Here is a 27,471-nt window from a genome sequence, read left to right on the forward strand (position 1 = left end):
AAAATTTCTTTAAATTTACAGGTCCGTCTTCAGTTTTCTCTTTGAGGATACTGTCTTTTGAAAACAGCAAATGCATACTTCTGCTCAATAAGTTTATTGTGGTGCGACTTACCTTTCCTGGAAAAGACTCCCCCTTGGAGACATGTGACTGCTTTACCCTTGATCTGTCTCCGCAAGTTCTGGAAAGAATAACAGATACACACTTCTGCAGGGGCGTCCTGTTTCTGCTGGATAGTTCTGGCTGGATTTGTATCCTTTGCAGTAGAGACTAGCTGGCAGTGTAGATGGTCTGTTAAAAAAAAAGTTGGTTTACTTTTCGGTCAGGGTTTTAAGCAGAAATGTCTTGAAAGAAATTCAGGTGTCTGTTTTGAAGACACTTTCAATAAAGGGGGTTGTGTAGCAAAGTGCTAGTTAATGTAGTAAAAATGCTGTAGTCGTGTATCAAATGCAGTTTCTGAACATGCCACTGGAAATCTGTCTCACACTGGAGTAATGCTTTTCAGCGTTTTTGATATGTGGATCTCTGTACAGGCTTACGTCTGCTGTCACTAGCCTTTCTTAATTAGGTCCTTTAGAAATTGTCTACAGATCTGCAGGGAATCACAGCTTGGAAACCAGATCATCGTCTTCTGTGTTCTAAAGAACAGGAGCTCAAACCTGGCAGGCTGTCCCACAAGGTGCTCAACGTAAACCTAGTCTTCGTCAATTTTTTCTGACACATATGTAAAAAAATGCAATAAGATCAGGTTACGTTTTCCTCCTAATTATATAGCTGTCAATATATATTTGTCCCAGTTCACTTCTAAGTACAAGTTAACTCTGTTGAGATGGCACAAGTTGTGTGTTTGTACAGCACCTAGCACAGTGCACTGCTAGATCCTAGCTGAACTTAAAATGCTATTGTAAAACAAACAATTCTAAATGTTTTGTTGTGCAGAGATTGGCTTGGACCACAAAGTTAACAGAAATTCACCACCTTCCCCTTCTACGTGTTTCCTTGTTTGTTGGACAATCTGAGGCCTGGTGTTTTCTTTGACACTGTTTAAAGATGTATTTGACTCTTTTGATGGTGCAAATCTAGCAAAGGTCAACGTAGCGCTCTGCCAGGGGGACGTGCAGGATGAGGACAGGAGCCCAGCCATCGCATCGCCGCTCACTGCGTTGAAAGTGTCGCATGACCTCAGTGTTGCTGTGATCGTCAGTTCTTCCAACGATGCCATCTCTGTGGATCTCAACAAGTACTTCAGGTGTGTTTGCAGCAGAACTCCAAAATTAAAGTCTTTGTGTACAATTAACATTTAAAAGTGCCTAATCTTGGTCCTATAATAGTTGAGATGCCGTCAGCTTTTTAATTTGTGTTCTGGCTCTGTGGTAGAGCGGAAATTTCATATTTGTTTAAAGATTGCCCATTATTATTTCCTCCAATTTATGCTCTGTCAGTTTAACAAATAGAAAAACTTTGTATTGGACTTTCTGTTTTTTTCTAGGAAGATTAAGGTACGTGCTGTCAATTAGTGCCAGCGGTGGTCGGTAGCACCTTTTGGAAATACTCTAGAGTATGGGAGTGTTAAACTATTGTGATACAGTTTAACTGATTTTGCTTGCTAAATTAGGACTATGTTGTAATTTAGAGGTGTTGTCCACCTCAAAGGAAATAGCACCAGGTGTCGATGGCTTACCTGGATACATTTTTCTGGATGTTACTTATCTGAGAGAAAAATGCTTCTCTGGTAGCTCCCATTTTCATTTTCAACTTCATTCCTGGAGGAGTTAAACATGAAAGGAAAAAAAATCTTAAATCATTTATGAGGGAGGTGACATTTAATATTTATTTCTTTACAGACAGTTCCCTGGGCATTTGCTGTGTAAGAGAGATTCTGAAAACCTTCCAGTGAAGCCTCCCGAAGGAGTGGATGAGGACGACCTTGCTTGTTCTGACTACAGCATGGAGCTTTTGTCTTTGCCTTTCCGCACAGACAGGTACATAGTGAAATTACTTTCTAAAACAGACTGGGTTTTGCCTCCTTTACATCATTGATTAATAAACTACTGATTTTTATTTTTTTTTAATTTTAGTTATGGCAAGTAAATTCAGCTCATTCTGCTTTAAATCTTTGGAATGTTAGGATGATGTTAGGAAATGGGCCGAGACAACTTTACGTATGTCATCAAACAGCTTCCAAAGAGTAATTATTGTTTAGTAATTTTAAAATGCAAAATGCATATATTTGACTGAGGAAATTTTAAAAATTGATTCATCTGCGTTGTTCTTGGCGTAATTCCTGGTATTACAGGCAGCTTCATTCTTCACCCCAGGTCCTGGAAGGCACACCTGTCCTCACTGTGTGATGCAGTGAGGAGAAGACGACCAGGTTCTCCAGATTCGGTGAATGACTTGAATTTGCCTTGGTATCAGTTTTTTACCCATCTTGAAGATCACGATCCCGAAATCTATGAAAATTCTGAGAAGATGGTGGCTTTTCTTCCACGGGCTGTTACGTGGGCCCCTTCCAAACCAGGACGAAGCGATGGTACAAACCTCAGTGATGCAAGACAGAAATGGAAACAAATCCCTGTAGAAGCACCACAAGACGTGGTGAAACTGGAGTGTAAATTGGTAACCGGAGTTAAAGCCCTGTTTGTAGTACTGACAAATGACAAAGGATTGACTCTTGCTCTCTGGGATTTTGAGTCGCAAGATGTGACGTATTACCACTTTGGCAAAAATAGTGCTTATGTGGATTGCAGTGAAGGGGTGCCATTATGTCTTCTTCTGACAGGTGAGGGGACTTATTTGTAGAATGGTGCTGATGTAGGCTTCTGATAAAAGCATTATATTTTTTTTCCGGCAGTGCTCTTCTTTCCTGGCTGCCTGGCTGCTGATGGCTAATTTCTAATGCGTTCTTGCCGAGGTGAAATCCAAATGGAGCCACTACAGCTTTGCGTCATTATTTTGGAAGAGAGGCAATAGATAGAAATGTTGCTGTGTCACAGCTTGATTATATATTTTTAATTATGGTTTAATTCTTTTATTTAGAGCATGGTCTCTCCTTAGTTCTATTTGGTTTAACTCAAGAAGAGTTTTTGAATCGATTGATGATCTATGGCAGCGCTGGAGTTGTAGATTCTGTTTGTCATCTGAACAGATGGGAACGGTGTTCAATTCCGATACACGCGCTAGAGGTAAAGAAATCTGTTTCATGTCTTACAGGTAACAAAAACAGTTCTTTAAAGTAATGAATACAGTTCAGCAATGTTAATGGTGTTTTTAGACACAATTAAGAGTATGCCTCAGTAACCTAGGGGCAAAAAGTAATGGTTTAGTTATTAAATAAACAATAAAAAAACCCGACTAACCCAGATGAGTAACCCAAAAGAAGAAATAAAGCAACTAAGTTAACTCACATTAAAAAAAAATAAAAAATTTAAACTAAGCAGTGCTGAAAACTCCCTCTTAATTGGACCCAAAAGCATTTTTGCCTGTTAAAGGAGCATGGCAGGAACCGAACAAGTCACCTTATTATTTCAGGCCACAGGGCTTGCACGCTAAGTTTAAATTTCTTCTTTTTTTCTGCATGTATGTTTTGTCACTGAGTAGGAAGTAAAAATACTAGCAGCAAATGTGGAATATATATTTTTAGAGTACGTGCATAATTAATTGTTCTACTGCATGTTTGTCTAGGCAGGTTTGGAAAATCGTCAGCTAGACACAGTCGACTTATTTTTAAAAAGCAAAGAAGGTCTTTTCAATCTGTCTGCACCCTGCTCTGGACCTGAACAGTCTACTGATAGTGCATCCCAGTCTTACCTGAAAAGTAAGTAATATACTTTCAGCTACACAGAGGTTTAAATTTAATTGCCTTTCTGTTCGTGGCCGTGTGTTTGTAAAAGCAGATTGAATCGCCTGTTCTCTTGTACGTTTGGATGATGCTATATTACAGCTTCCCTACTTCTGGAAAATAAGAGAGAAATGGTGCATAATGTGTGGGGGTTTTTGTCATGTTCTGATATTGGAATATGTATTATAAGCATTTTGATGTGAAGGCAAATCATGTTGCATATATTGTTAGACACATTTTAGAAGATACTTGTAGCATACCTCTGTGACTTTTAACTTAAATATTAAATTTATGTGATCAGTCATATGGTAGCGTGCAGATGTTTTAACTTTTTGTGTAAATATTGCAGATTTGGAAGAGCTGAGGCCAGCTCTAAACTTGCTTTGCTCAGCAATCAGAGAAAATGATATGGAGCCTCAGAGTAAACACTTTTCTGAGCAGCTGCTAAACCTCACGTTGACTTTCCTCAGCAGGCAACTTGAAGAAATTTTTGTGCACACAGAGGGTAAGATCGCTCATTTTCAATCATATGTAGTAATGTAGTGTGTCATTGTTTAGATAGGTAAGAAAAAGTAATTTTTTTAATGAAAAGCCTAAATTTGTCTAGAATGAACAAAAAAATAAGTGCTCGAGCGAAGTGAATGAAAGATGTTAAGGGGAAACATGAGAAATTCATCTGAATACAGTATCTGTGTTAGCCCAAGCAGATAAAATCAGGCTCTCCAATCAGACAGGATACTGTGAACAGGATCACTGGGGGACGCCTAAGAGTGGCAGAACGGGACTTCCAGGCTGTTGCTGGATACCTGGTGGTAGTGCAGTTAAATGGCTTGGGTTTAGCCCTCAGCTGCTCGTTCTTTTCTCAGTGCTGCCACTTAGAATCATAGAATCATAGAATCATAGGGTTGGAGGGGACCTCTGGAGATCATCTAGTCCAACCCCCCTGCCAGAGCAGGGTCACCTAGAGCAGGTTACACAGGAACACGTCCAGGTGGGTTTTGAATGTCTCCAGAGTTGGAGACTCCACCACCTCTCTGGGCAGCCTGTTCCAGTGCTCTGCCACCCTCAGGGTAAAGGGTGGCACTTGAAATATTCTGGCACAAATATTTATGTGGCTGTGGAATGGAATGGAATAGACTAGTTTAAGAAACTGATACAGCTGAAAAAATAGCGTACCAGGTTATTTTTTCTCTGGAGCACTTCCCAGTCTGATTTACCATGTGGCAACACAGTCACACATCCCGGTATAACCCATGGGGTGTCACGGAAGCAAGAAGCAGCGTCTGATGGGGATTACAGGTTGGATGTGGCAGTGCATGACTGCGTACGCTGGCACTGTTGCTCTGTTGCTCTTTGAACTACAGCCTAAAAGGTTCAAAACCAGAGTAACAGCTGGTATAATCGTGAAGTGTTAAAATGACAGAATTCCAGAGGACAGTTGTTCTGCTAGAGAAAGCTATGGGCAGTGGAGTGACACGTCCCAACACACAGTGTGCTGTCATGCTGCTGGGGTCGGAATTGCTGTCTGGGTGGTGCTTTTGAGTTTGTGGACCAACAGGTCGAACACGTTAAAGCAGAACCGATTTCTTCCCATAGTAAAGGATGCAGACCATTACCTGTTATTCTTAATCATTTTTTTTTTCCTACGTGATTTTTAGGAGTCCTTTTTCTTACTACATGAATGTTATGTTTAAAAGTCCCTGCATTTTGAACGGGACTTTGTCTGACTAATAATTGGTTGGATTAATAAAGAACGTCAGTTCTCATTTACTTGTCCCTGAAGGGGAAGACACGTCAGTGGGGACAGGGGGACCTCTCTGGAGCACTGGTGGGATTGTGACTCTGTCCTGAGAGTGTGCTGATAGTGATGGCCAGCATCACACCTGTGCAGGTCAAATTGCAGTGCAGAGCCGATGGGCGCTTTCCTCTGAGCTGTGTTCCGTTCGTTAGCCAGGAGAACGCATTCAGCATTGCTAAGCATTAAAAAGGCTGTATTGTTCAGTTCTGTTTAACTGATCTCTTGCGTGCTCTTGGCAGAACCTGATGAATTCCTGCAGAAGGGTGCAGATATTTTAACTGACTACATTATTAAACTTAGAAAATTTCTGAGAAAATATCCTCAACCGCAAATAAGTATGGAACACACAGAAAGTGATCTTGATGAAGATCTGCCTGCATTAGAAGAAAGCCACATGTGGGAAAAACTGACACCAGAGGTAAAAATGAGTCATCCATTTTTTACTGTTCTTATTAAATACATTTAAGGAAATTATTAATATGGAAATGTCCTTAAACTGTTGGGGAAAAAATCAGTATAGGGATTATAAAGATAATAACACTGAGCATTAGTGAGATCGATTTGTTCCATTTGTCCCCCTTTTAGGAAGTCATCGCTGAGGCCATCTTAAGCAACAAAATGCCAGAGGCCCAGACCTTCTTCCGAATGCATCAGCATCCTGCTCAGAGTCTTCAAGTATTTATTCAGATAGGTTTGAATCTGGTCTATGACCGTCTTCTGAAGGATAATACCAAAGAGGCCTCCGAACTTTTAAGAAATATGGTGAGAGGGGTTCAATAAGCATGCTGATAGTTCTTAACGCTTCTTTGTGACTAATGAAATAAATGAATGCTAAGAGTATGGGGAGCATTTAGGTGTGTTATGGATGTTTTGATTCTACCACATACATGTGTTACAGTGCAAATGAACTTGTTTTAAGGAACTGCTTTGGTCACTAACGGCTTCAGAACGCTGAGGGAGCCTATTTCTGAGGGCGTGTTGGCTGATGTCACGATCAGCAAAGTGTAAAGGTGATTCTGGCAAGTCAGGTATTAAAGGGTACACATTTTGTATCCAGACATGCTGGAGACATCACGCAGGTCACTGGGTTATTGTGACATCTTTAGTAACTGGTGAAACGGCTATCAGAAGCACATTTGTAAAAGGTTGTGTGCTTTGGAAAGAAAGCAGGCGCATTTATTCTGTCAGTGTACAGTTTGCATACAACGCATTTGTACAGTTTGCATACAACGAGTGTCTTCTTTTTTGTTAGGGCTTTGATGTGAAGGAGGAATTGCATAAGATATGTTTCTACACAGTTGATAAACATGTACGAGATTTGTTGGTAAGTGTAGAAAAGGCTTTTTTTGTTCTAGCTGATGTTCTCAGGTCCGAAGTCTGATGCGTATTTATGCTGAGAGAAAGCCTTGTATTGAACACACTTTCAGGATGGGAACAAACAGGTTTTGTCCCTGCATCCTTGCAGTGTAGTTGCTGAGACATGCCATTGACGTTCCCGTGTTCTTTTGTATTTGCAGTAAAAAATGGTTAAAATGTCATTTCTTTGTCCTGGCTCTGATCTAGTTCTCATCTGCTTGCACGCAGTATGAACTCCTGGCCCTCTTGTAATTTGGATGTATTGACCTCAGCGCTTCCAGCACTTTTTCCTACAGTTAGTTAACTCTTTACACTTGCAGGATCGTTTACAACTTGAATATATTATAAGTAGATAAAAATTGTAATTGGAGGTAATACTTTAATTTGAATTAAAGGTGAAAGTTTTACGAGAAGAAAATTATTTTTCTGAAAAAGAGAAGAAAATGATAGACTTTGTGCATCAGGTTGAAAGCTTTTACTCGGAATCCTTCCAAGAAAATAAAGAGATTCAATCTCTTTCCAGGTAATGTGGGTTATCAGTTTTAATTATTAATTAATAACATTAATAGGATTTAAAATATGCTGGCTTCTACATTCTGTATGATTTACTGCACTAACAAATACGGTCTTCTGTAATTTCGTTAATTTCTCACTGGTCTTCATTTGCAGAAATAAAGGTCAGTGTGGGAACGATTGCTTTTCTCATTAATGTAACAATTGCTGTCGTGGTCTTCCAGACTAAGTCACGACGTATATCATCAGTGCAACAGAGGTCTTCTGTTCGTGTCATCATCACCATAAATGAAGTATTTTTAATAACAAATGATATTATAAGAATTATTAATCAAATGAAACATGTTCAGATGGAATGTTTGCTCTATTTTTGATATATGATATCCATAATATAGCAAACTAAAATAACCTAGAAGAATCATTTTACAGTTAAATAATTTTTAAAATGTTACGATACTTATCGTTTGGTATGCCAGTTTTGGGAAAATGAAGTAATTCTTTGCTCATTGTTCTCATATGCGCTCTCGAGCTTTTAGCTGAAGTAAGTCCCGCTACCACTTCCAGAACTCTCTTCAAAATGGCCTCGCAAAATTTGTTGACCCTTGCATCATCTCCCATTTGTTAGGTTGTAGACTGTTTTCTAAAACAGGACTAGAAAACGTCCTAATGCCATATTTCATTGCAGTTTCAAGAACTGGAGAAAGGAACAAGATTTTTCCAGACGTACAGCTGTTCTGGACTCGTTGTTGAATTGTGACAGACATCGGGTTCACAACAGGAGAGTCAGAGTGATGTTTAACTGGGCTCAGTGGTGGGATGAGCTTATTCAGGAAATGATTCTTCTCCCCAGAAAACCACACCAAGGCAAGTATTCTGGTACTAAGGACTTAAAAGAAATTGGGAATTAAAAATCCGTCTTTGACATAGTGTATTGCAAGCGTGTAGGAGTGGCATTGGTATCACTAAAGTTGTGTGCTACCACAGTAGGTCACTTATTTTTTGTCAGTGAAAATGGGTAAACCGTGTGTTTTCATCCTGTTGCGTTCTGGCAGGGATCTGTGTTCCTCCTGTAGAGAAAAATTTGGAACTTGCTGAAAGGGACTTGTCTAATGCACGGCCACTTGTAGATGTCACGCTCTGCTACGTTCTGTAAAGCTTATTACACCGTAGTGTTACATTTAGCTTTTCCAGCATAAAGCTGTGACAAGCTTGTCGCAGTATACTTCATCTCAGCATCGTATTTGCAACTGTTCCTTAAAAATACGTACATGTATAAAGAAATGTCAGTATTTCTTATGTAGTGTTTGTTTGTGGCGGTTTCATCTCTTTGCCGTTCTGAAACACAGAACTCAAGACGTGTAATCCTGAGGTGCTTTGGATGCACTTGACAGCCCAGCATGATTGGCCTAATATTTGTTCATGGATTGAAGAGTCGGAGCCCAACCAGCCCTTGTGCGGAGAAGCTCACTGGCCCCCTCTTACCCCAGACATTATTGACCGGCACATGTTATGCAGTAGCTACATGAGAAGTGATATCTTGACCAAGCTGGCTAGGTATGTGCCCTTAATGCATTATACTAACTTTTCTATCTTACGGGAAGCCAAAATCAGATAGCTGTAGAGGTACAAGTTAATAAAATATTTGATACATATGAATTTTTATATCGTATTTAGTGTCCTTTTTCGAAACAGCACAAATCCATTAATAAATTTAATTTTAGTCTTGTACTTGCACTTTGCGTTACCTGAAAACAGTAAGAAACATGAGAGCAACAGAAATCCTCTATCAGCTCTTCAACCTTTCACAGTGATTCTATTCCTGATGCCCGTTTTAAGGCAAGGGAGAAAACTCTAAAAACAGAGCATTTCACTTCTCTGCAGTGAATTGTAGTAACTACGATATTGTTTGGGCACTATCAAGGATATTTTGGCATGTTGTGTTTGCCTCGGTAGTGAAGTAATCCCCTAGAAGGAAAGGTCTGCTTTATAATTTTGAACTGAATTGGTGCATATGCTTTTTCTCTTTTCTGATAGAAATGGAATTTTTGTCTGTTCTGAGTTGGAAGATTTTGAACTTCTGCTCCAAAGACTGTCTTACCTTGGGGGAGTACTGCAAAATCCTCACCCTGTTCCAAAATACAACGCTGCAAGTGGTCTAGACTTCCACGCTCGTTTCGTCCTTCACTGTTTGGAACACAATTTACAGTATCTGTTATACACTTACTTAGACTATTACAGGTATGAGCGCTTTTCATCCCTCAAATCTCATGCAGATTTAAATAATGAAACAATTTTAATAGAGTTTTCCTCGGCCCTTGCTGTTTGGTGAGAGAGACTACTTGGGTTACAACAGTGTCATTTTCATTAAAATGACATTCATTAAACCCTGGGGCGGTGTGTTAGGTTTCATGCTGTATTTTGAAGCTTTATTCAGGTTGTCTTGTCGAGGTTAATTTGTGTGTCAGTCATTAAAGGAGATTATTATCGTCGTAATAGCATAATGCTATAACCAATACAATCTTAAATGAGTCAAACCAACTCATTGTTCAGAAACTCTCACTTGAACACAAGTATGAGTTCATTCTTGATGCATTCACAAGTAAAGAAATTGCTAGTTTCCGTCTAAATTAGGATTAGTTGGGATTTGAAGGAGAAAGAAATAGTAGGTATTGAAACTGTATGAATACTTCCCACTTAATGAATACTTTGCAACTGAAATTTTTTAGCTGTAACTCTAGTTTCATAGTGTAATTATTAAGAAGGTAAAAGTGGACCAGAGAAAAGCCAACAAGACGTTTTGTTTTGTTTGCATAATCAATTTTAGTTTGCATAAAATATTTAGACTATACAGAGTGGTATTTGTGAATCAAATCCCTTCTTTGGAAAGTGTTTGGGGTTGTCAGGTCTGGAAACCGTTACTTTGATTTACGGAAGCAAGCGCGGAAAGAGGATCTCAAAGAAGGGAACTGTCAGAGATGCCGCATCAGCTGACGCTGTACGTCTTGGAGAGGAGGGGGATGTGATTGGACACTTTCATAAGGATGGATGAAACAAGTCACTGTAACACCAAGTCAGATGCTCTTAATAGTGCAGTGCTATGCTGGGGCAGAGGATGGTTATAAATACTGTACTTCCACTGTGCTGCTACTCCTCTTATTTCCAGTTTAACTCCTGCGAATTGCCCTATTTTGGATAACAAGGAACTGCATGAAGCGCATCCCTGGTTTGAATTCCTTGTGCAGTGTCGAGGGGTTGCCAGTAATCCACGAGGTAGGAGTCCGGCCGCGCTCCAGCGGGGGCCTGATGTTTGCGCTGCCGGCTGAGTGTTCGGCACAGCGGGGTTTAATTGTCTGCTCTGCTGCAAACTCGTCTTTGAGCATGGCAAATCGTTTACGTGTGTATCAGTTCCTCATCTCTAAAATGCAAATTATAATTCCTACTTAAACTGTACATAAAGATTTGGAGGCTGTAGATACGTGAGAATTATTTTGTGTATGATCAACATTGCCTCCAATTTGATTATATTCCCCACAGGTTGAGCAGAAGGAGAATTCGTAAGAAAATGCGTATACTGTTAAAGCTTCCTCTAGTTCTCGTGGTGCATTTTGACTTTTCTGCCCCTTAGATCATGTATTTTGCTTTTTTTTTTTGTTATTGTCATTCAAAATGAGTAGAATTTGTGCCCTGAACTCATTTCACTTTTTGAAAAAACATTTCATCTTCTGTAGAGTTACATGTTAACAAATGATAAAAGTAAGCCCAAGTGGAGGATTTTCAGAAAGCGTGATCAGTATAGGATAAAGAATTGAATCAATACAATGCTAAACTGTGGGACTCAATCCAAATCCATCTGTGTAGGTAAAACTGATTTGAAATTGGGAAAGCTCAGTAAAATTTAGAACAGCTTATCTGTATTTATAAGTAAATTGAGAAAAATCACTATTAACAACAAAAACTAGAAACTCCAGCTTTTTTCATAGTCATGGGACTGTTTTAATACACGATGTAACAATTTAATAGTGTTTGCATGAAATTAAGTCTTACTTTTTTCTTTTCAGATCCAAAGGCGATTTTTCAAGCTAGCCTAGCAAATGCTCAGATCTTGATTCCCAGTAACCAAGCCAGCGTGAGCAGCATGCTCCTGGAAGGACGTACGCTGTTAGCACTTGCGACTACGATGTACGCCCCTGGAGGTATTGATCAGGTATGGTGGGCAGCAAAGGGTCGATAAGCTTTTGCAGAAGTTCTCGCATGGTGTTGAAAAACTCAAAGGAGTACACTAATTAAAATAAATACATTAACGCCATCATATAATTTATTTTCATATAAAAATCTGTCTTTGGCGTTGCGTGTTTCAATGTTAGTTGCCCAGATGAAGCGAGTGGAGCGGTTTGAGGTTACGTCGTTTACAAATAGCAAGGCACAGTGGCTGTGAGTTGGAGTATTTAATTCCTTCGTAACAAGTTACAGCTGAGAGAGTTTATAGGCACTTGTGTTCCTCAAATAGTTTTAGTTTGCAAAAATATTTTCAATAAACCTTTGAAATGGTGTTGCTGTATTTGTTAGACGACTGTCCCCTTTTGTGGTCATTTGTAGTTTATAAGTAAATGAAGCAACGGGTAACTGACTGCTCTTCTGCTTGGAGCTGAATTGGGGTTATTCGGCTTCCATATTTTTATTTTTAAAGGCTGAAAATCTAGGCACAGATCAAAAACTTCAGCTTAGTGGTTACATTGTTAATCGGTTGCATTGTGCTCTAGAGATCAAAAAGCACATTGTAAACGTTTATACTTTTAAAAGAAAATGCTCGGTGACCCACATGTCGGAACAGAATTGATTAATACAGATAACTTTTTGAGACATAGCACAGTAATCTAAAATACCAGGTACTGTCTATTATAACTTAAAAGGATTTTCCAGGAAAAAAATGATACTTCCTGTGTTGTCGCCATATGTCAGCATATGTTTGTTTAATGGATTCAAAGATTGTTCTGTTATTACCTTAATGCGGTTTCTTCTTCCTAATGAAATATTTTTGCTTCCTTGCAATGTAGGTTCTTCAGAATGAAGATACTGAAAAACCTCTAAAGAAAGTCGATCCACAGCTCTTAAAAATGGCATTGACTCCTTACCCCAAACTCAGAGCCGCTCTCTTTCCCCCATGTACCTCTCATGGAATCTTGCCACCTGACATCTCTCTCTACCATCTTGTTCAGGTACACAGAATGCTTCTCGGTGGTGCTTTTTGGCAGAACAAAAGTAAACTGAGAGAAGCTTGTTTGCAGCTAAAGCCTGGAGGGTGGGGACCATATGTTGTTTCCTTGGAATCTTTAATTTGGAGCTACAGTTTATAGCTTCATTCTGAACAGTTTTTTGAAATGGTGTCTGTGAGTCTGGCTTCCCCCCAGCTCCCCCAGACCCGTAAAGGCATCTGCAGTGTTTAACTTCAGCAGGCCTGGGATGTCAGAGAAGTGACATTCGTGCAGCGTTCAGTGGGCAGGTTGTTTAGAATTGTCTAAGGGAAATTGAAATTGAGAATTAAAGGATAGCGTCTCATGGAATGTCGTGACCCATTTCTGGGCAAATGCCTTTTACTTCAGATCTGTGGTGTGAAATAAACTGAAAGTTGGAAGAAATGGCTATGAATTATTCATTATTAGGGAAGTGTTCACTTTACTAGGATCACAGTTTAGCAAAATACTTAATTATGTTCTTTCTTAGACCAAAGTCTAAGCCTTTCTTTCCTTGCACTTGTTTGTGTTCTGGTCCTACGGAGTGGATCCGTTTGCATCTTTGCGAGAGCTGCACAAGATACGTCACTGCTCGATAGCAGCACAGGCCAGGCCTGGTTCTCTGCCGCTGCAGCTCCCTAAAACATTCTCCAGTTTGGTCTGATGTCAAAATCTTAAGACTTCTCAATATATTTTGTTTCTAATCTTTCAGTCATTAGTGCCCTTTGATCCCACTAAATTATTTGGCTGGCAGTCAACAAATACTCTTGCTGTATCAGGTACGTTACTTTCAAGTTTTATATGCTTTGTTAGCCTGAGCACCTAGGATAAAATACCTTCCAGTGGAATGATTTGGCAGATAAACTTATTCCAAAGGGCATTTCTTTTACAAAAAAATCCAGTGTAATTTACTAAAATTTTGTTTGGAAATTAAAATCGTAGATAGGTTACCTTTTCCACTAAGTTCTTCACAGACAGAATTTTTTCTGAATGTATTATGAGATAGAAAAGCAGTATTTTCTTTTAAAAAGAAGTTGAGAGCCTAAGAAGTGATCTAGAGTTGTAGAGTTTTACAATGAGAATTGCGATTGCAGCGGGGTTTGGGTATGCTGAGATTTGAATTAGAACAAGAGGAGAGGTATTTGGTTGTCATCTCATGTTTGGAGGCCAAAAGCCATTTTCTATGTTTAATTCAACGGTTTATCAGCTCATAATAACGATGATATTCCTTCTAGATGCATCAACTGACTTTCCTCATTTTTCATCCCCTGAACTGGTGAACAAATACGCTATAATGGAACGACTGGATTTTTTGTACTATTTGCACCATGGACGTCCGTCATTTGCTTTTGGAACATTTTTGGTCCAGCAGTTAGTAAAGAGCAAATCCCCCAGACAGTTGTAAGTCTTCTCAAAAATGACGGTCAAATAGTTCTTTTGAAGTTACAATCTTTATAATCTAGCACATGGAGTAACATTAATCCTCCCCAACAGCAAACAAGTGGTGTGCGTTGTTGCATCGCTTGACGTTTTAGCTGTCCTAGGAGTCTGTTCAATAGTCTAGCATGGAGTAGGATAGAAATCAAATGTCACCTAAAAGAAGGTGAGTTTTATTTTGAATTACCTAAATAAAATCTACAGTATAAAAGCAAGGAATGGAAAATACTCCAGTCATATCAAACATAGGTAGGCTTTTCTTCCAGGGACCTGAGCCTCCAGATCACTTTTTAGACAAAAGATGCCCCTTTTCTTTGACATTTCCTAAGAATTAGACTTCTTTAGTTAAATTAATAAGACAAATAACGTACTGGAGGTGGAAGGAATTAAATTTTCTGGCTGAAGCTTCAGAATCATGTGTTCAAAGGGATACAGTCAAATTACACATCTTCCTTGAATATATTAAACTTACTATTAAGTATATTCTAAACTAGTAGGAGTTACATCAGAACGAATCACTGTTTGTTTCCTGAATGTCCTGTTTGTTTATTAGTCACTGTATGTTTCTTTTCCTCATTTCGATACAAATAAGTTTCTCTTGTGTAAACAGCTAAGATTTGGGCAAAAAGGAAAACATACCTTAATCTAGACTGAGGTACTTAATAGTTTAAAAGGCAATCAGACATGCACAATTCTTTGAGTTACTGCTCTGGAAGAATTTCAGCTAAGCAGTGCCCCAGCCCCTGTAGAACCCTTCAGGGGAGCTTTTTTGCTTAGCGCGAGCTGTAAATCGATTTCAGGTTCTTGACGCTGCAGAGCTTCGATTGTGAGCTCTGCCATGGGACTTCTCGCACTGAAAGTGCTGACAGCTGGTTTTTATTAATTGTAATACCAAGTGCATCGGCTTTAGTTTTTGTTAAAGTTTATTAAATTGCAGACTCTGTGTTTATGATGTGTAAGGCTTTATTCTCATACCTAGGGTTTTTTATAAATACGAGACTTCTGTTTTGTAAACATCCTCCATGTTGAAGTCTGTGAGTGTAGTAAACCTTGTAGGTACTTGTTTACGTGGCGAATGTTTATGTTTGAAAATCAGTTAAAAATCATATGTGCTAACTGGTGTCCTTTTTGTTTCAGGATTCAGCAAGCAGGGAAGGAAGCCTATGTTTTAGCTCTTTCCTCCTTCAGCGCGCCTTCAGTAGGAGCAGCCTGTGTGTGTTTTCTGGAATTGCTTGGTCTCGACAGCCTCAAACTCAGAGTCGATATTAAAGTTGCAAACATCATTTTCAGTTACAGAACTAGAAATGAAGAATCTCAGCACAATCAAATCAAAGAATCTTTGGGTAAGGGCGTGCTTTGTTTGTTTTAAAATAGGGTACTATGTGTTTATCGGGAAGAGAAGCAGAGATGGATTGAAAGATGGCGCCCGACTTCTCAGGAGTGCAGTAAGAGCATCCTGTCCTTTGAAGAGCTAAGAATTTTGCTCTTCTTTTTTTCCTGCTTCTTACTAATTTGAAGGTGCACTTTGAACCTGGCATACCAAATACAGCAGGCAGCCTGTGATATGACATGCAGCCGGGATTGCGGGACTGTCAGACAGACACTGTCGAACAGCTGCTTAAGGCTCTGTGTAATATTTAGTAAAGTTCAGCCTAATGTTGTATTAATATAACTAGAGGATTAAACAAAGGGACATTACCAAATAAATCTCTTTTGTCTTTCATACTTGAAAACTGTCTTACAGCTGCAGTGAAACCAGATGTTTAAAGCTGTAAGGAAATTAAACTTATCCTAGGAATAATAAAGTTGAATTTCAAACTATAGGTCCACAGGTGTCTGTCTGTCCCAACTGGGAAACTGCTGGCATGCATTTATATTTTCCTGATCGTTCTAAAAACATATATGTTATTTAAAACTATAGGTAGCGCTTATTTAAAAAAAAAAAAAGTTATGTGATTTAAAAGTTGAAATTCTTTTTTCAAAAATCATGTAACCACGTTGGTGCCAGACTTGGCATAGTTATTGAAACATTTGCATTAATAAGATTTGTTCCACTTATTGATTCTGGTACTTTTGAAAATATTACCATTACTCTAATCCCAAATAGCATCTCAGAAATAGTAATACGTTCTTTTGAACAGTTGAAAAGTTAACGAAATTGGCTGATGGTGAAAAAGCAGCAGCAGCAGAAGTTCTTATCTCCTTAGAAGAAGCCTTTTGGGATGCAGTTGAGCATCAAGGAATAAAGAAGTGAGTAAAATGGGGTTTAAAGGATTACGCTGGCAAATTGAGATCGAGCACTGAATTTATAAAAGAGATGTGTGTGTCTTATTGTGGTAAACTGAACAACAATATTTGAATTTAGAAGATAGTCTTGGTATTTCAGATGGTAGAGGTAACGGATGTCTGTTGGCAAGGATAAGGAAGTGCAGTCAGCACGTTAGACTCGCTGTTCTCAGAGCTCTTGCAGCACGCTCAGGAGTGAAGGTTGTTGACCTCCTCTCAAAGCCTGCGTTGTCAAGACCAGGACAATGGGTGGGAATGTCCACGGGGTGTAGTGTGGCAGCTCCCACCATGGAACGTGACCTCATCTGCAGTGAAGTCAATGGAAGTGCCGGCTTTGCCATGTGCAGGCAGTGGATCTCAGCTACACGATGAGTTTAGACATTGTTAACATGCGGTATAATTATCAGTTTATGACAGCTGAAGCTGTTTAAATTCTGTGCAGGACGTCTAGTGACTCTAGAAGGCAGTGGTCTTTGGTAATGCAGTTCTGTAAACTGCATAACATCGGTCTGAGTACGTCTTACCTAAAGGAATGTGCCAAATCCAACGACTGGCTGCAGTTCATCATCCAAACCCAGCTGTACAGCTACCAGCCGCATGAGGTGAGATATCCTTGTATGATTTTAAATGAAGATAGAGTTTATCAAGAATGTTCTTTGTCTGTGATGTTAAAAAAAAAAACAAAGGAATAAAAAGTAGATTCTTCCAACAAGCAAATAAAGAGAATATCACATTGTGGAGACAATGTAAAATTGAAGCCCCATCAGTTTCAAAGAAGTTAGAAGTTGTCCCAGGATGCGCGACATCCTGTGATGATGATAGCCCTTCTCTTACAGCCGGGTTGCCCAACTTCTCGACTTTTCTCTCCCTCTTGGGATGTGAAAAGCTAACACAAGACAAAGGAAATTGACTCCAGAGGGAGCTGACTGTTCAGCAAATATAATAATATGCTTCTAAAAGCATGAAAGCTAGCTATTAAAGGAGAAGATTAGGAAGAAAATTTCCTGTTTGAAAGATCTTATGTGATGTTATTAATCAGTAGTGGAGAACACGATTTTCAGAGAGGAGTGATTTGAGTGTCTCTTTGAAGTGAATTGGACACAAAAGTATTTGCCAAGAAAATTCCAGGTAAGATGATACTTAGCAGGCCTAGGATTTTAACTTGGATCTCTTTGTTGTTGTCTTGAAAAGAAATGGATGTAATTACACAATAGCAACTAACCAGGCGCTTTTCATGATGTGCTGTTAGCAGTATGAGAGATACGCCAAAAATGAGTGTATCTCAGAGGCACTTTAGCTTTCGGGAAAAAGGTGAGCTTCAGTATTTTCTTAGAATAAGTCACACCTACAGAACACTTTTTCCTCTCTAAGTCTCAAGAACTGTTCTAAAAAATCAAATCTGAAGAATGTTTTATTTGTCTTTTCTGTGTATGTAATGCTTCAGTCCTCCTTCCCCCTCGTTCTCTTTGGATCTCTCTCTGTACAGTTGCTTTTGGTTCTGTTTTCTTAGGTCATTTCTGTCCTTCAAGATTTCACTCCCGTTTTACAAGATCACTTGCTGTTGGCGTTGGAGAAGTTGCCGTTATTGTGTCCTGAGACAGGGAGTGCTGGAAGCCGTGCTGCCGGGGCCTCCAAGAGCAGATACGCCGACAGTCTCTTTCAAATCCTTTTGCAGTGCCAGGGGAGCCCCGACCCTTCACGTTACCTTTTGACTGAAGGACTGAGAGAGCACGCTCCCATTCTGAGCGTTTTAGCAGCGTGTTTCCAAGTGAGTACTGATGAAGTTAGTTATCTTTTAGAGGAAGAAGTAATAAAAAAATGATGGTTGTGCGCAATTATGTTAAATGCTAGATATGTAACTTGCATTCGTCAAGTTTTTTTCACAGTGTTTGTAGTGATTGTGAATAGTATGACGCGTTTGACCGAGTGATGTATCATGAGGTGATGTTTATCTCCGGTTATGAAAAAGCCATCCTTTTTGTCATTTGACAGGATGCAAACGTTATTCATTGTCTCTGCGTTTGGATAATTACTACTGTGGATGATGCCACCAGAGCCGAAGCAACAAACCACATTCAAAGCTCAGCAGAAAATCACGAATGGGATCTTCATGACCTATCAGTTATCTGGAAAGTCTTTTTAAGAGAGCAAAAAAGTAAAACACTTCTAAATGGCTTCCAGCTCTTTTTAAAGGTAAGATAATGTCTCTTCAGTGGTATACTTGAGTGTTTCTCAAATCATCTTGGAGAGGAGATGGCCTATAGATTCCCCTTCTGTCGTGCGATTTGTGGCCCAGATAGCTTGGGTGTAATCCACTGAAAATCCCAATCAGGTGAGAAAATCTTTGAATGAAGTTCTTCCAACTATTGCAAATTTGCAGATCGTATCTCAGCCTTGCGTGCAGTTTTAAGAAGTGAGAACTTTATTGCTCTAGTACTGAGGAAGACAAATTCTACATTTATTGAGGTACTTTTAGGAAAGAATTATAACCTATTTTTGTGTCTTAAAGGATTCCCCTTTACTGTATATGCTGGAGATGTACGAACTATGTATGAACTGTAAAAAATACACTGAAGCTAAAATCAAACTGGACAAGTTTCAGGAAAGTCTCACAAAAGTAAGCAAATTTAATTTTCTCTAAATGTGCTTGCCTAGGCCTTGCCTCATTAGAATGTGATGGGCATGTAATGTCGTATATGAAAATAATGAAAAGGGTATGCTTAGAATGACCTAGGAGCTGGTTTCTGAAGGTTTCAGCAGATTCTTTTTAATGCTGCCAGTTGATGGGAAAATGTTTTTGACAATTCAAAACTCACAATGCATTGTTTTAAGTTGATATGGGCAGATTGAAATGCGATGTCACCCTCCTTGTGTGAGCAGTTTACTGTTTGAAGGTTGGCGTTGACTCGGGTAGGACCACTGTTGGTAAATTGAATTATTTGTGGTGAGTAAGTGTGGGATATTTTCTATTCTGTATTGACCAGGGAGAGTCAATACTGAGATGATAAACTTACACGGAATATCTATTTAAGAAAGACAAACTTTCTGAATATGTTTCAAAGTTTCTGAAGCAGTTTGTGATATCACTTTAGTTTTGGTAGTTGTTAGAAATTGTGCAGACTTTTCTTTGAAAATGACTCGGTGAACTGCATTGCACCCTCACAGTAAAAAACTAATTCAGCGGGTGATTTTAAGAGGACCAAAGTGTTTTCACGCATTGTTCTTTCTTTGTCACATACAGATATTTTCACAAATTATTTCAGTTCTTTCCTTTCCATCCCAGTTTTCTAGTTCCCTGAATATCTTGGTGGCTAACATTCCATGTCATTAGCGGTTTTCCTTCCTGCAACTGAAGCCCAGGCTAGATCAGTTTCCTTTCCTACGTGCCACTCACATAGTGGATATGCTTATAAAGTATACGGCGCTATAACAAGAGCTATCAATCTAGCAATTTATTTTATCTATCCATTTCTGATCATTCTTGCATCTCTTATATCTTCCATGATTAGCAAGAGGGAGGTCACCCTGTCATAAAATCTACTACTTTGAGGCTGAAGTCAAACGTCCATCAGAGATGGCTCAGTGCCCCTTGGGAAGGGCAGTTAATTGTTTCTGAAAGAAGGAGGTACACCTGGTACACCTTCCATTTCCAGTGTGATTCCCACCAAAATGCAGAATATATTTGCAAAAAAAACCCCAGAACCCAACATTTAAAAATCTTTCTCTACACAGCTTAAAACTGAAGATGAACCAGCAGCTTCAGAATTACCTGTGCAGTGGTTGGAATCACAAGCGTTGTTTCTCCTTGAGTTGATGATGCAGCAATGTAGAACGGAGTATGAATTAGGAAAGCTCTTACAGCTGTTTGCTGCAGCAGATAATCTTCTGCTCGATGGTAAATACAGCTTCTTCTCTCAGATGATTTACTGCTTTAATCTAAAGACCACATATGATGTTGTTGGAGTGACTGAAAATGTTTAAGTGTAGTCATCCTGTTTTATTTTTGTATAAGAGTTTATATAAGCAGAGTTGGTCCTTACGGTGAATTGCAGTCGTGAAAATGTAATTGTGTGTGTGAGTTGTCTGGGGGAATGATTACGTGCAAGTGTTGTTGAGGAGTGCACAGATTATCTGCGGAAGTATTTTAGTTACGGATTTAGAGCTTATTTTCAGTCCCATGAAAGTTTTAGAGTGTAAAATCTGTGCTCCTCTGGCAGGGTTGCATGCTGAAAGAAGCAGCAGAATTTCCTCAGGTTTAAAAACCAGCTGCCTTTAATTGTTTATATTTTTGTAAAACAGGTCCTTACGTGAAGAAGCTCTGTGCTCTCAGTGAGAGCCTGAAGGATTCCTCCATATCGATTAATCGCTCCGTCCTAACCAGTTACAGTATGGAGACGTTGCAGAGTGAGTGCAGGTCAGTTCTGGAGCAGCTACAAGAGAAAGGGATGTTCTCGCTGGCTCGGGAGGTAGCAGCGCTGGCTGAATTGCCCGTGGACAACGTTGTAATCCAAGAGGTACAGTTAAATAATGATACCCATCTCTTAATACTCCTCTTACTGTCAGTATTGAGAATGTTACTTCTTAGTCTTCCTGAAACACAATTTTTTCTTCAAATCACTTTTTATTTTAATGCAAGTACACCAAACAGGTTGACTATAAGTGCTATGCTGAAAAGGACAGTGTAGCTTTCATTATTCTCTTACTATTTTTACTTGCTGTACAATCAGTTTTATTCGGTGAGAAAAATTGATGGGACACTTAATCTAATTCAGTTTTTCAGTATTCTGGCCGTTCAGCGTGATTTTTCTTTTTTTGGAAAGAAAGTTGTTTAAGACCTCTGTGAATTTTGCAGGTTCTAAGAGATCTACATCATTTAAGAGACATCGGACAGTGGCATCAAAACCAGACAAGAGTTGAATTCTGGAAAAAATGTAATGACAACTTCATGAAAAATTCAATCTCCAGCAAAGCTGCATCTGATTTTTTTTTCAATCAGGCAAACGCAGTATTTGAGTCTTCAGCTCAGGAGAAGATAACCAGCGTTATGGAGAGACACCTGTTGCTTACCCTAGCTGGCCATTGGCTGGCCAAGAATGACTCCTCGTCACTGCACAGATTAGAAGAAATAGAGAAGCAGATCTGGATTTGTCGCATCGCACAACAAGCGCTATCCACAGACGAGGGGTCAGGCAAATCGAGATTTTCCTCCCATGTTGTAGGCAACAGGGATTTTACCTTTGATAACTTAGCTAAGGAGTTTTCTTTTTCGAAGCTGCCTGCTCTGAACACACCAAAGTACTTAAAACTAGAGGGTCTTGCATTCAGAGAGCCTCAACAGACCTTGACTAACGAGGAGGAGGGATCACTCAAGTTTCTGATCGGCTGCCTTCTCGATGAAGGAAGCGTGCACGAAGCCAGCCGTGTTTGTCAGTATTTCCAGTTCTACAACAGAGATGTTTCACTGGTATTACATTGCAGAGCTCTGGCTTCGGGGGAGACTGATCTAGAGAAATTACACACAGATATTCAGACTCTTCTTGTAGGGAGAGAGAAGCCATCTGAAAGCAGTGCATCTCAGCAAGGCAGAGTCCCGAGCGGTAAGTAACGCCAACCAGTTAGTACCAGTGCTGGGCTTCTGCTGGGTTCTTCCTCTTTACAGTCTTAATTCCCCCCAGTATTTCTGGAGGAAATAAGGGCTTCATGACAGTGGGTTATCTCCTGCGTTCATAAATCCTCTAGTGAAAGGAATTTGAGGCCTTGTAATATACGTTGCTTATGTGCTTCAGGCGGGGTGTTTCTGTGTACAGTTTCTATAGTCTCTTAACTGTTCGTTTTTTATAGTTCACGGTTCTGTTCCAGTAAAGTAGCACTGAATTTCATCTGTGTTCCTGCTCTTGAAGCAGACACTGTAGTAAATCTTGAGTGAGTTTATAGAGCTGAAACATGGAAATGCTTTAATTAATATATTTCTCTGAATTCTTCGTGCATTATAAAGGGGTTAGTGTTTCTTATTGATAGCAAGGCTAAGGCTGGTAATGTTTATATATAAAGTACTCTGTGCGTATTTATGGACCCTGAATGAGAAAGCTGTCAGCTGGAACATTACTTTCTAATACTAATATTTATAAAGCTTAATAGGAATAGAAAAGAGGAAATGAAGCCTAAGCCACCAGAAAGACTGAAAGAAACCTTTATGCTCTCTTATGCTTAGGAATTTTACATCTGAGGTGTTATCGTGGATATTTTGGCTCATTTGTATTATGTCATATAATTTGTATCCTAAAACTTAAAAAAAAAAAACCAAACAAAAAACTCACAGGTACCAAGAGTTACGTTTTCAAAGACTGAGAAAGTATTACGTATTTGCTACAGATTTCTGGAGTCTTGCTCCAAGTATAAGATCTATTGGTGTTATTTGTCTTTATGAGAAAGAGATTTATAGTATTTTTGTTTCCAGCATCAAGCTTAGAAGACTGGACACACATTGGGGCTCCATCTCCAGATGATCAGGTTGTTACCAGTCTGAAGGTTCTCATAGATGAGTGTGTCCATGGGAGGAACTACTGCAGACAGGTTCTCTGCTTATACGAACTTTCGAAGGTATGTGCCCGGTAACATTAAAGAAACAAGTGGTTTGTATCAAGTGGTGCTGTAGAAGTTTATGGACAGAAGGATAAGAGTGGTGAAAGTCCTCATCAGGTGCCTGAAACAAGCTTCGGAGGGTGAAATTACCGAGCCTTTGTGTGGAAAAACGGCCAGATGCTTCCTAGGCATGAAGCGTTGAGATGAACTCAACTCCCAGACTCCCCGGGCCCCTACCTCTGACTCCACTAGGCCAGATTTCAGCCTGTGTCTCTTTGATGTGCTTTTTTTATAATCTTTCAAGCATATGTTGTTCATCTAGCACTTTGCTTTAGGCCTTTGTTGTGGGATGCCTTCATAATCAACACCGACGCAGAAGCAGACAAAGAGATAGCAGCTGCCTCAGAAGTTTTCGCACAGAAGTGCTCTGCAGGCTCGCACAGAGGCAGCTCTTTACCCCGGGGCTGCTCAGGGGGGTGGCCAGTAAGTTCCAAGTGGTTTGACCCAGACGGTGACAGGAGACGTAGGCGACTGTTTGCCGCCTCTCTGCTCCCTGACCTTCCTGACAGCCCACCTCTGCTTCTTCTCCAGAGGGTGCGGCTGAACGCTCCTTTCAGGGTACAGAACCCTTCCCATGGTATTTGGTCCTTATTTTTGGAATGTAGCATTCTTTTTTTTCCTGAATAAAAACAGCAGCTTGTGTGCTGAAAATAATAGTACTGGCTTTATCACAGAGGCTCTTAGGTTTTCCTACAGAATCTTTCATGCTTTGAATATTCGCAGTGAGTGCTTTAGGTTTGAGCTACTGAGAAGTAGTCGTATGACCGGCTTGTTCCCTTTTAGACCATCCATATACTACTTGCCTGAAGCCGCGTGTCCATACTTTTGATCATTGTGTTTATGAGGTATATTTTTCAATTAATTTGTAAAGTTATAAATTTGGAATAGGTTGCAGCAGAGCATTTACAGAGCCTCACCAACTCCTCTTCCAACTGTAGCGTATGTAAAAAACAGGGTATGTTTGTCACGGAGAGTTTGTGGTATATAGAGAAGAGGAAAAGGAAACCCCTAAGTAAAACTTACGCAGTAAAACACAGTTCTTTGTTTTGGGAGGTCTTTCTCCCAGTGATTTTAAGTGTTAAGGTTTATATTTGGTTCAGGAAAGTATCTCTGTCCATGGCAACAGCTCTGTGAGTATTCAACTTCAAATACAAAGTACTCAAATGGCAGCCTGACTGGGAGGACGTTCATACTGAAGGTAAACGGATGAGGCACCGTTAACTGATACAAGGACAGACTATGTTTGCGTTTTTTGAAACGGAGCTCTGTCTGCTTCTCCAGCACTCCCCTCTGACATCAGCTCGTCGTTAGGAAGCAGTACCGCAGGTCAGTGTATGTTCTGGAATTTTTGCTGTGTAGAATCTTCTAAGTGTACGTGTGTTTCTTAGGAACTGAACTGCTCCTACAGTGAAATGTCAGCCCAGGACCCTGAGAAAGTGCTTCGGGCAATCCTGTCCTCCCGCCAGCCGGACAGAGGCAGGAAGGCGCAGGCTTTCATCACCACGCAGGGGCTCCGGCCTGAAACCGTGGCAGAGCTGGTGGCTGAAGAAATCATGCAGGAACTGTTGGCGTCTTCGGAAGGGAAAGGTAGTGAGGAGGCTTGATCTTGTATCTTAGCATTTTTGGTTTCTAAGTGTGGTATTTGTGTATCTGAAAAACTGTCCTTGCTCTCCAGATACTTGAGTGCTCCTTATGGTCAGTAACGTTTGGGCAGCTCTTGTGTAATGTTTGTAAACCTGGTACACCTTCTTTAAACAGGTTTTATACAAATGTTTATTTTTAGTTATTTTTGAGTCCAGTGTGGTGTTGCAGCATTTAAGATTTTATTTTTTATAGATGTAAATTTAATGGTTTTAAAAAATGGGGTTGTTTGGGTTTTTTACTCATGACCTTTGCAGCCCCACATCATCTGACTTGGAAAGATTCATGCTCGTTTTCTTTGTGAAAAAAGCGTGGCCAAAAAATTTTCCCTTTTTTTTTTTTGACTTTGTGAGATGAGGGATGTTCCTCAAAACAGCAGGAATTTTATCTGGGGGACTTTTCTATTTAAGTAGCTTCTGCTTTGCCACAACATTAACAACGAAGTTCCATGAGAAACATGAGCCATCAGATGGAGATTCCTGAGTCCAGGTGTGCTCTCCTCTGCTCCTGCTGTCTCGCGCCTGCTGCTCCCCGTGTTCCCCTTCCCTTGGTTGGCTCCGAGGATTTGGTTCCTTCAGAAGAGTCAACTTACTAACTTAGCAGAAACCACATCCAGAAAAGAAGAGTTTTCTGTCGAGTGCGTGAGTTGAACTGGTCCACGGAAGAGTATGAATCCGAGCCACTGCAAGGGACGGACACATTAGAATTGTGTTGTGTGAGGAAGAGGAAAAGGCTCTTTTTTTCAGCAGCAGCAGCAGCCTGCTGGATTTGTGAAATTACAGGTGGTGTTGCAGTAGCAACGCGGTTGTTCAGTAGGATTTCATTGGATTGATCTGGCAAAGAAGTAGTATGTGAGTCTTAAATTCAAGCAGTAAGATCAAAAGTGTGTTTGGAGCTGCAGTTCCAAGTCCCAGGTCAGTCTGGATGAAGTTATATTGGTTGCTTTGGGTTTTTTTTCCATTAACGTAGCTAATCTCTCCTGAACGGTTAGCACTTATCACATAACGCTCTCTCTCTTTGGATACAGGACAGAAACAGGTTTTGAATCCTGCAGCCGAGAGTCAGGCATTCCTGCAGCTCGCTAAGCTGTGCCAGGATCATACGCTGGTTGGCATGAAGTTACTGGACAAGATTTCCTCTGTACCACGCGGGGAACTGGCGTGCAGTAAGTAAACGGCAAATAATACTTGATGTAACCGATGCATTACTAAACGTGGCATTCTGTGGTTTAAAATCACATCACAGAGTAAAAGCAATGCTGATGGAAGCATCTGTTACGGATCTCAAATTTGGTACTAACTTAATAGATCGGAGCATACGCACAGTGCCTAAGCGTGCTGCCGAAGGGTTGCATCAGTTTACTTTCCAAGCAAAATACAGATTTTTTGTGCTAACAGCTGGGCAATGCCGTCAGTGAGTCAGCATCTTCTAGAACGCGTTCTGTGGAAGCGAAAGCCTGGCTGAAGTTAATGTTGAAACTGTTCTGTTAGAACCTAGCTGTAATACTGGAAATCTGGAAAACCTTTGTGAGAAAATAACTAATTGAAAATAGTTAATATCTCTGTCCTATTGTCAGATCTTAACTTACCCCTTATTTTTTCTGGTTAAGTAGTATATGGGTGTGAGTATTAGTATTTTCCTGCATGGCTGACGAGTTAAGGAAGAGACTCTGAGGAAACAATGTTGGGAATTACCAAATTGTGCTGGAGGATGTCTCTGAATGGAGTCTCCGCTTGAGTACCTTTCTACAGGTAGAGGTATAATTGGTTTGTTTCAAAATACATCGTATAGGTTTATGACGTTAACTGTGTTGTTTTCAAAGTCTGCGTTTTCCAATGTGCTGTGCAGCGGTTCGTCTAACACTGCTGCTCTCCTGAAGTGACCGGCGTGGTGCCGAGAGTAAGGTCTGGGACCGCGCGGCGCCGTGGTTGCTTTGCACTCTTAGACCAGGCCTTGCACAGGAAGCGGAACGTGCCAGGGTGTGCTGGTTCAGCTCATTTATTTAGTGTGTGCAATTTAGGAATGATTTTTCAAACCCAGATGCAAAACTTGTGGCCTTCCTTTTGCCAGTGCAGCGCCGGTTGGTGACAGCGGGCAGCTGGTGTATTTATTATTGGATGTTTGTCGGTCAGCTTTCGGTGGAGGAGGTTGGAAGTTTTGTGTGTGGAATAAAATAACGTTTCAGGAAATGATCCAAAACGCCCAGACTTTGCCACAGAGTGAGACGCCACACTGAATGCATACTGTTACAGGAACTGTTACTTCTTAAAATTGCACAGGACAGAACCGTAAGAGCTCGACTTTCTAATCCAGTTCTGCTGTTTGTAACTGGGAAGGCTGTGGATCCTCTGCAGAGAGAGGCGTAATGATGAACTTCCTCAGCTTATTAACTGAAATACCTCAGTTCTGCTCCTCTTCAGTTACAGAATTGCTGATTTTGGCCCATAATTGCTTTAGTTTGACTTGCCACATGGAGGGAATCACGCGAGTCCTCCAAGCAGCGCGACTTCTCACAGACGAGCACTTGGCGCCGCACGAGGAGTACGGACTGGTGGTACGTGTCCCGGGTGTCTGGCAGGTGCTGTGGGACGGTTTCCATGTACACCTTAGCAAGCAACTTTGCTCGTGAGCAGTGCGCGGGGGAAGGCGGGTGGTGGAACGGGGTACGGTCTGTCACCTCTGCTCGGCTGGGCTCGTCCTGCCTGTCCCCAGAAGCTAAAAGGGAGCG

At 40.3% G+C, this 27,471-nt stretch overlaps 1 protein-coding gene across 2 annotated transcripts in view; it reads left to right on the top strand.

The window, feature by feature from the left end:
- The window catches only part of SPG11 (SPG11 vesicle trafficking associated, spatacsin), a 33,895-nt gene that overhangs the window by 2,183 nt on the left and 4,241 nt on the right, over positions 1-27,471 (top strand). The window contains exons 3-34 of one of the 2 annotated variants that reach the window (XM_063347048.1): positions 22-249; positions 1,049-1,247; positions 1,843-1,980; positions 2,317-2,780; positions 3,038-3,183; positions 3,683-3,815; positions 4,189-4,344; positions 5,877-6,055; positions 6,223-6,399; positions 6,890-6,961; positions 7,389-7,516; positions 8,192-8,370; positions 8,853-9,060; positions 9,541-9,744; positions 10,670-10,776; positions 11,565-11,710; positions 12,561-12,722; positions 13,450-13,516; positions 13,973-14,138; positions 15,312-15,517; positions 16,316-16,424; positions 16,903-17,062; positions 17,971-18,228; positions 18,453-18,653; positions 18,970-19,077; positions 20,193-20,355; positions 20,760-20,974; positions 21,313-22,057; positions 22,918-23,060; positions 24,491-24,689; positions 25,771-25,908; positions 27,164-27,297. In XM_063347048.1, coding sequence (XP_063203118.1) covers positions 22-249; positions 1,049-1,247; positions 1,843-1,980; positions 2,317-2,780; positions 3,038-3,183; positions 3,683-3,815; positions 4,189-4,344; positions 5,877-6,055; positions 6,223-6,399; positions 6,890-6,961; positions 7,389-7,516; positions 8,192-8,370; positions 8,853-9,060; positions 9,541-9,744; positions 10,670-10,776; positions 11,565-11,710; positions 12,561-12,722; positions 13,450-13,516; positions 13,973-14,138; positions 15,312-15,517; positions 16,316-16,424; positions 16,903-17,062; positions 17,971-18,228; positions 18,453-18,653; positions 18,970-19,077; positions 20,193-20,355; positions 20,760-20,974; positions 21,313-22,057; positions 22,918-23,060; positions 24,491-24,689; positions 25,771-25,908; positions 27,164-27,297 — 6,038 coding nt within the window. Of the gene's footprint in view, positions 1-21; positions 250-1,048; positions 1,248-1,842; positions 1,981-2,316; positions 2,781-3,037; positions 3,184-3,682; positions 3,816-4,188; positions 4,345-5,876; positions 6,056-6,222; positions 6,400-6,889; positions 6,962-7,388; positions 7,517-8,191; positions 8,371-8,852; positions 9,061-9,540; positions 9,745-10,669; positions 10,777-11,564; positions 11,711-12,560; positions 12,723-13,449; positions 13,517-13,972; positions 14,139-15,311; positions 15,518-16,315; positions 16,425-16,902; positions 17,063-17,970; positions 18,229-18,452; positions 18,654-18,969; positions 19,078-20,192; positions 20,356-20,759; positions 20,975-21,312; positions 22,058-22,917; positions 23,061-24,490; positions 24,690-25,770; positions 25,909-27,163; positions 27,298-27,471 lie in introns of those variants that run through there. The other variant, XM_063347049.1, reaches the window with a different exon arrangement.

The sequence above is a fragment of the Chroicocephalus ridibundus genome, chromosome 9 (genome assembly GCF_963924245.1).
Source record: "Chroicocephalus ridibundus chromosome 9, bChrRid1.1, whole genome shotgun sequence".
Taxonomy (NCBI): Eukaryota; Metazoa; Chordata; class Aves; order Charadriiformes; family Laridae; genus Chroicocephalus; species Chroicocephalus ridibundus.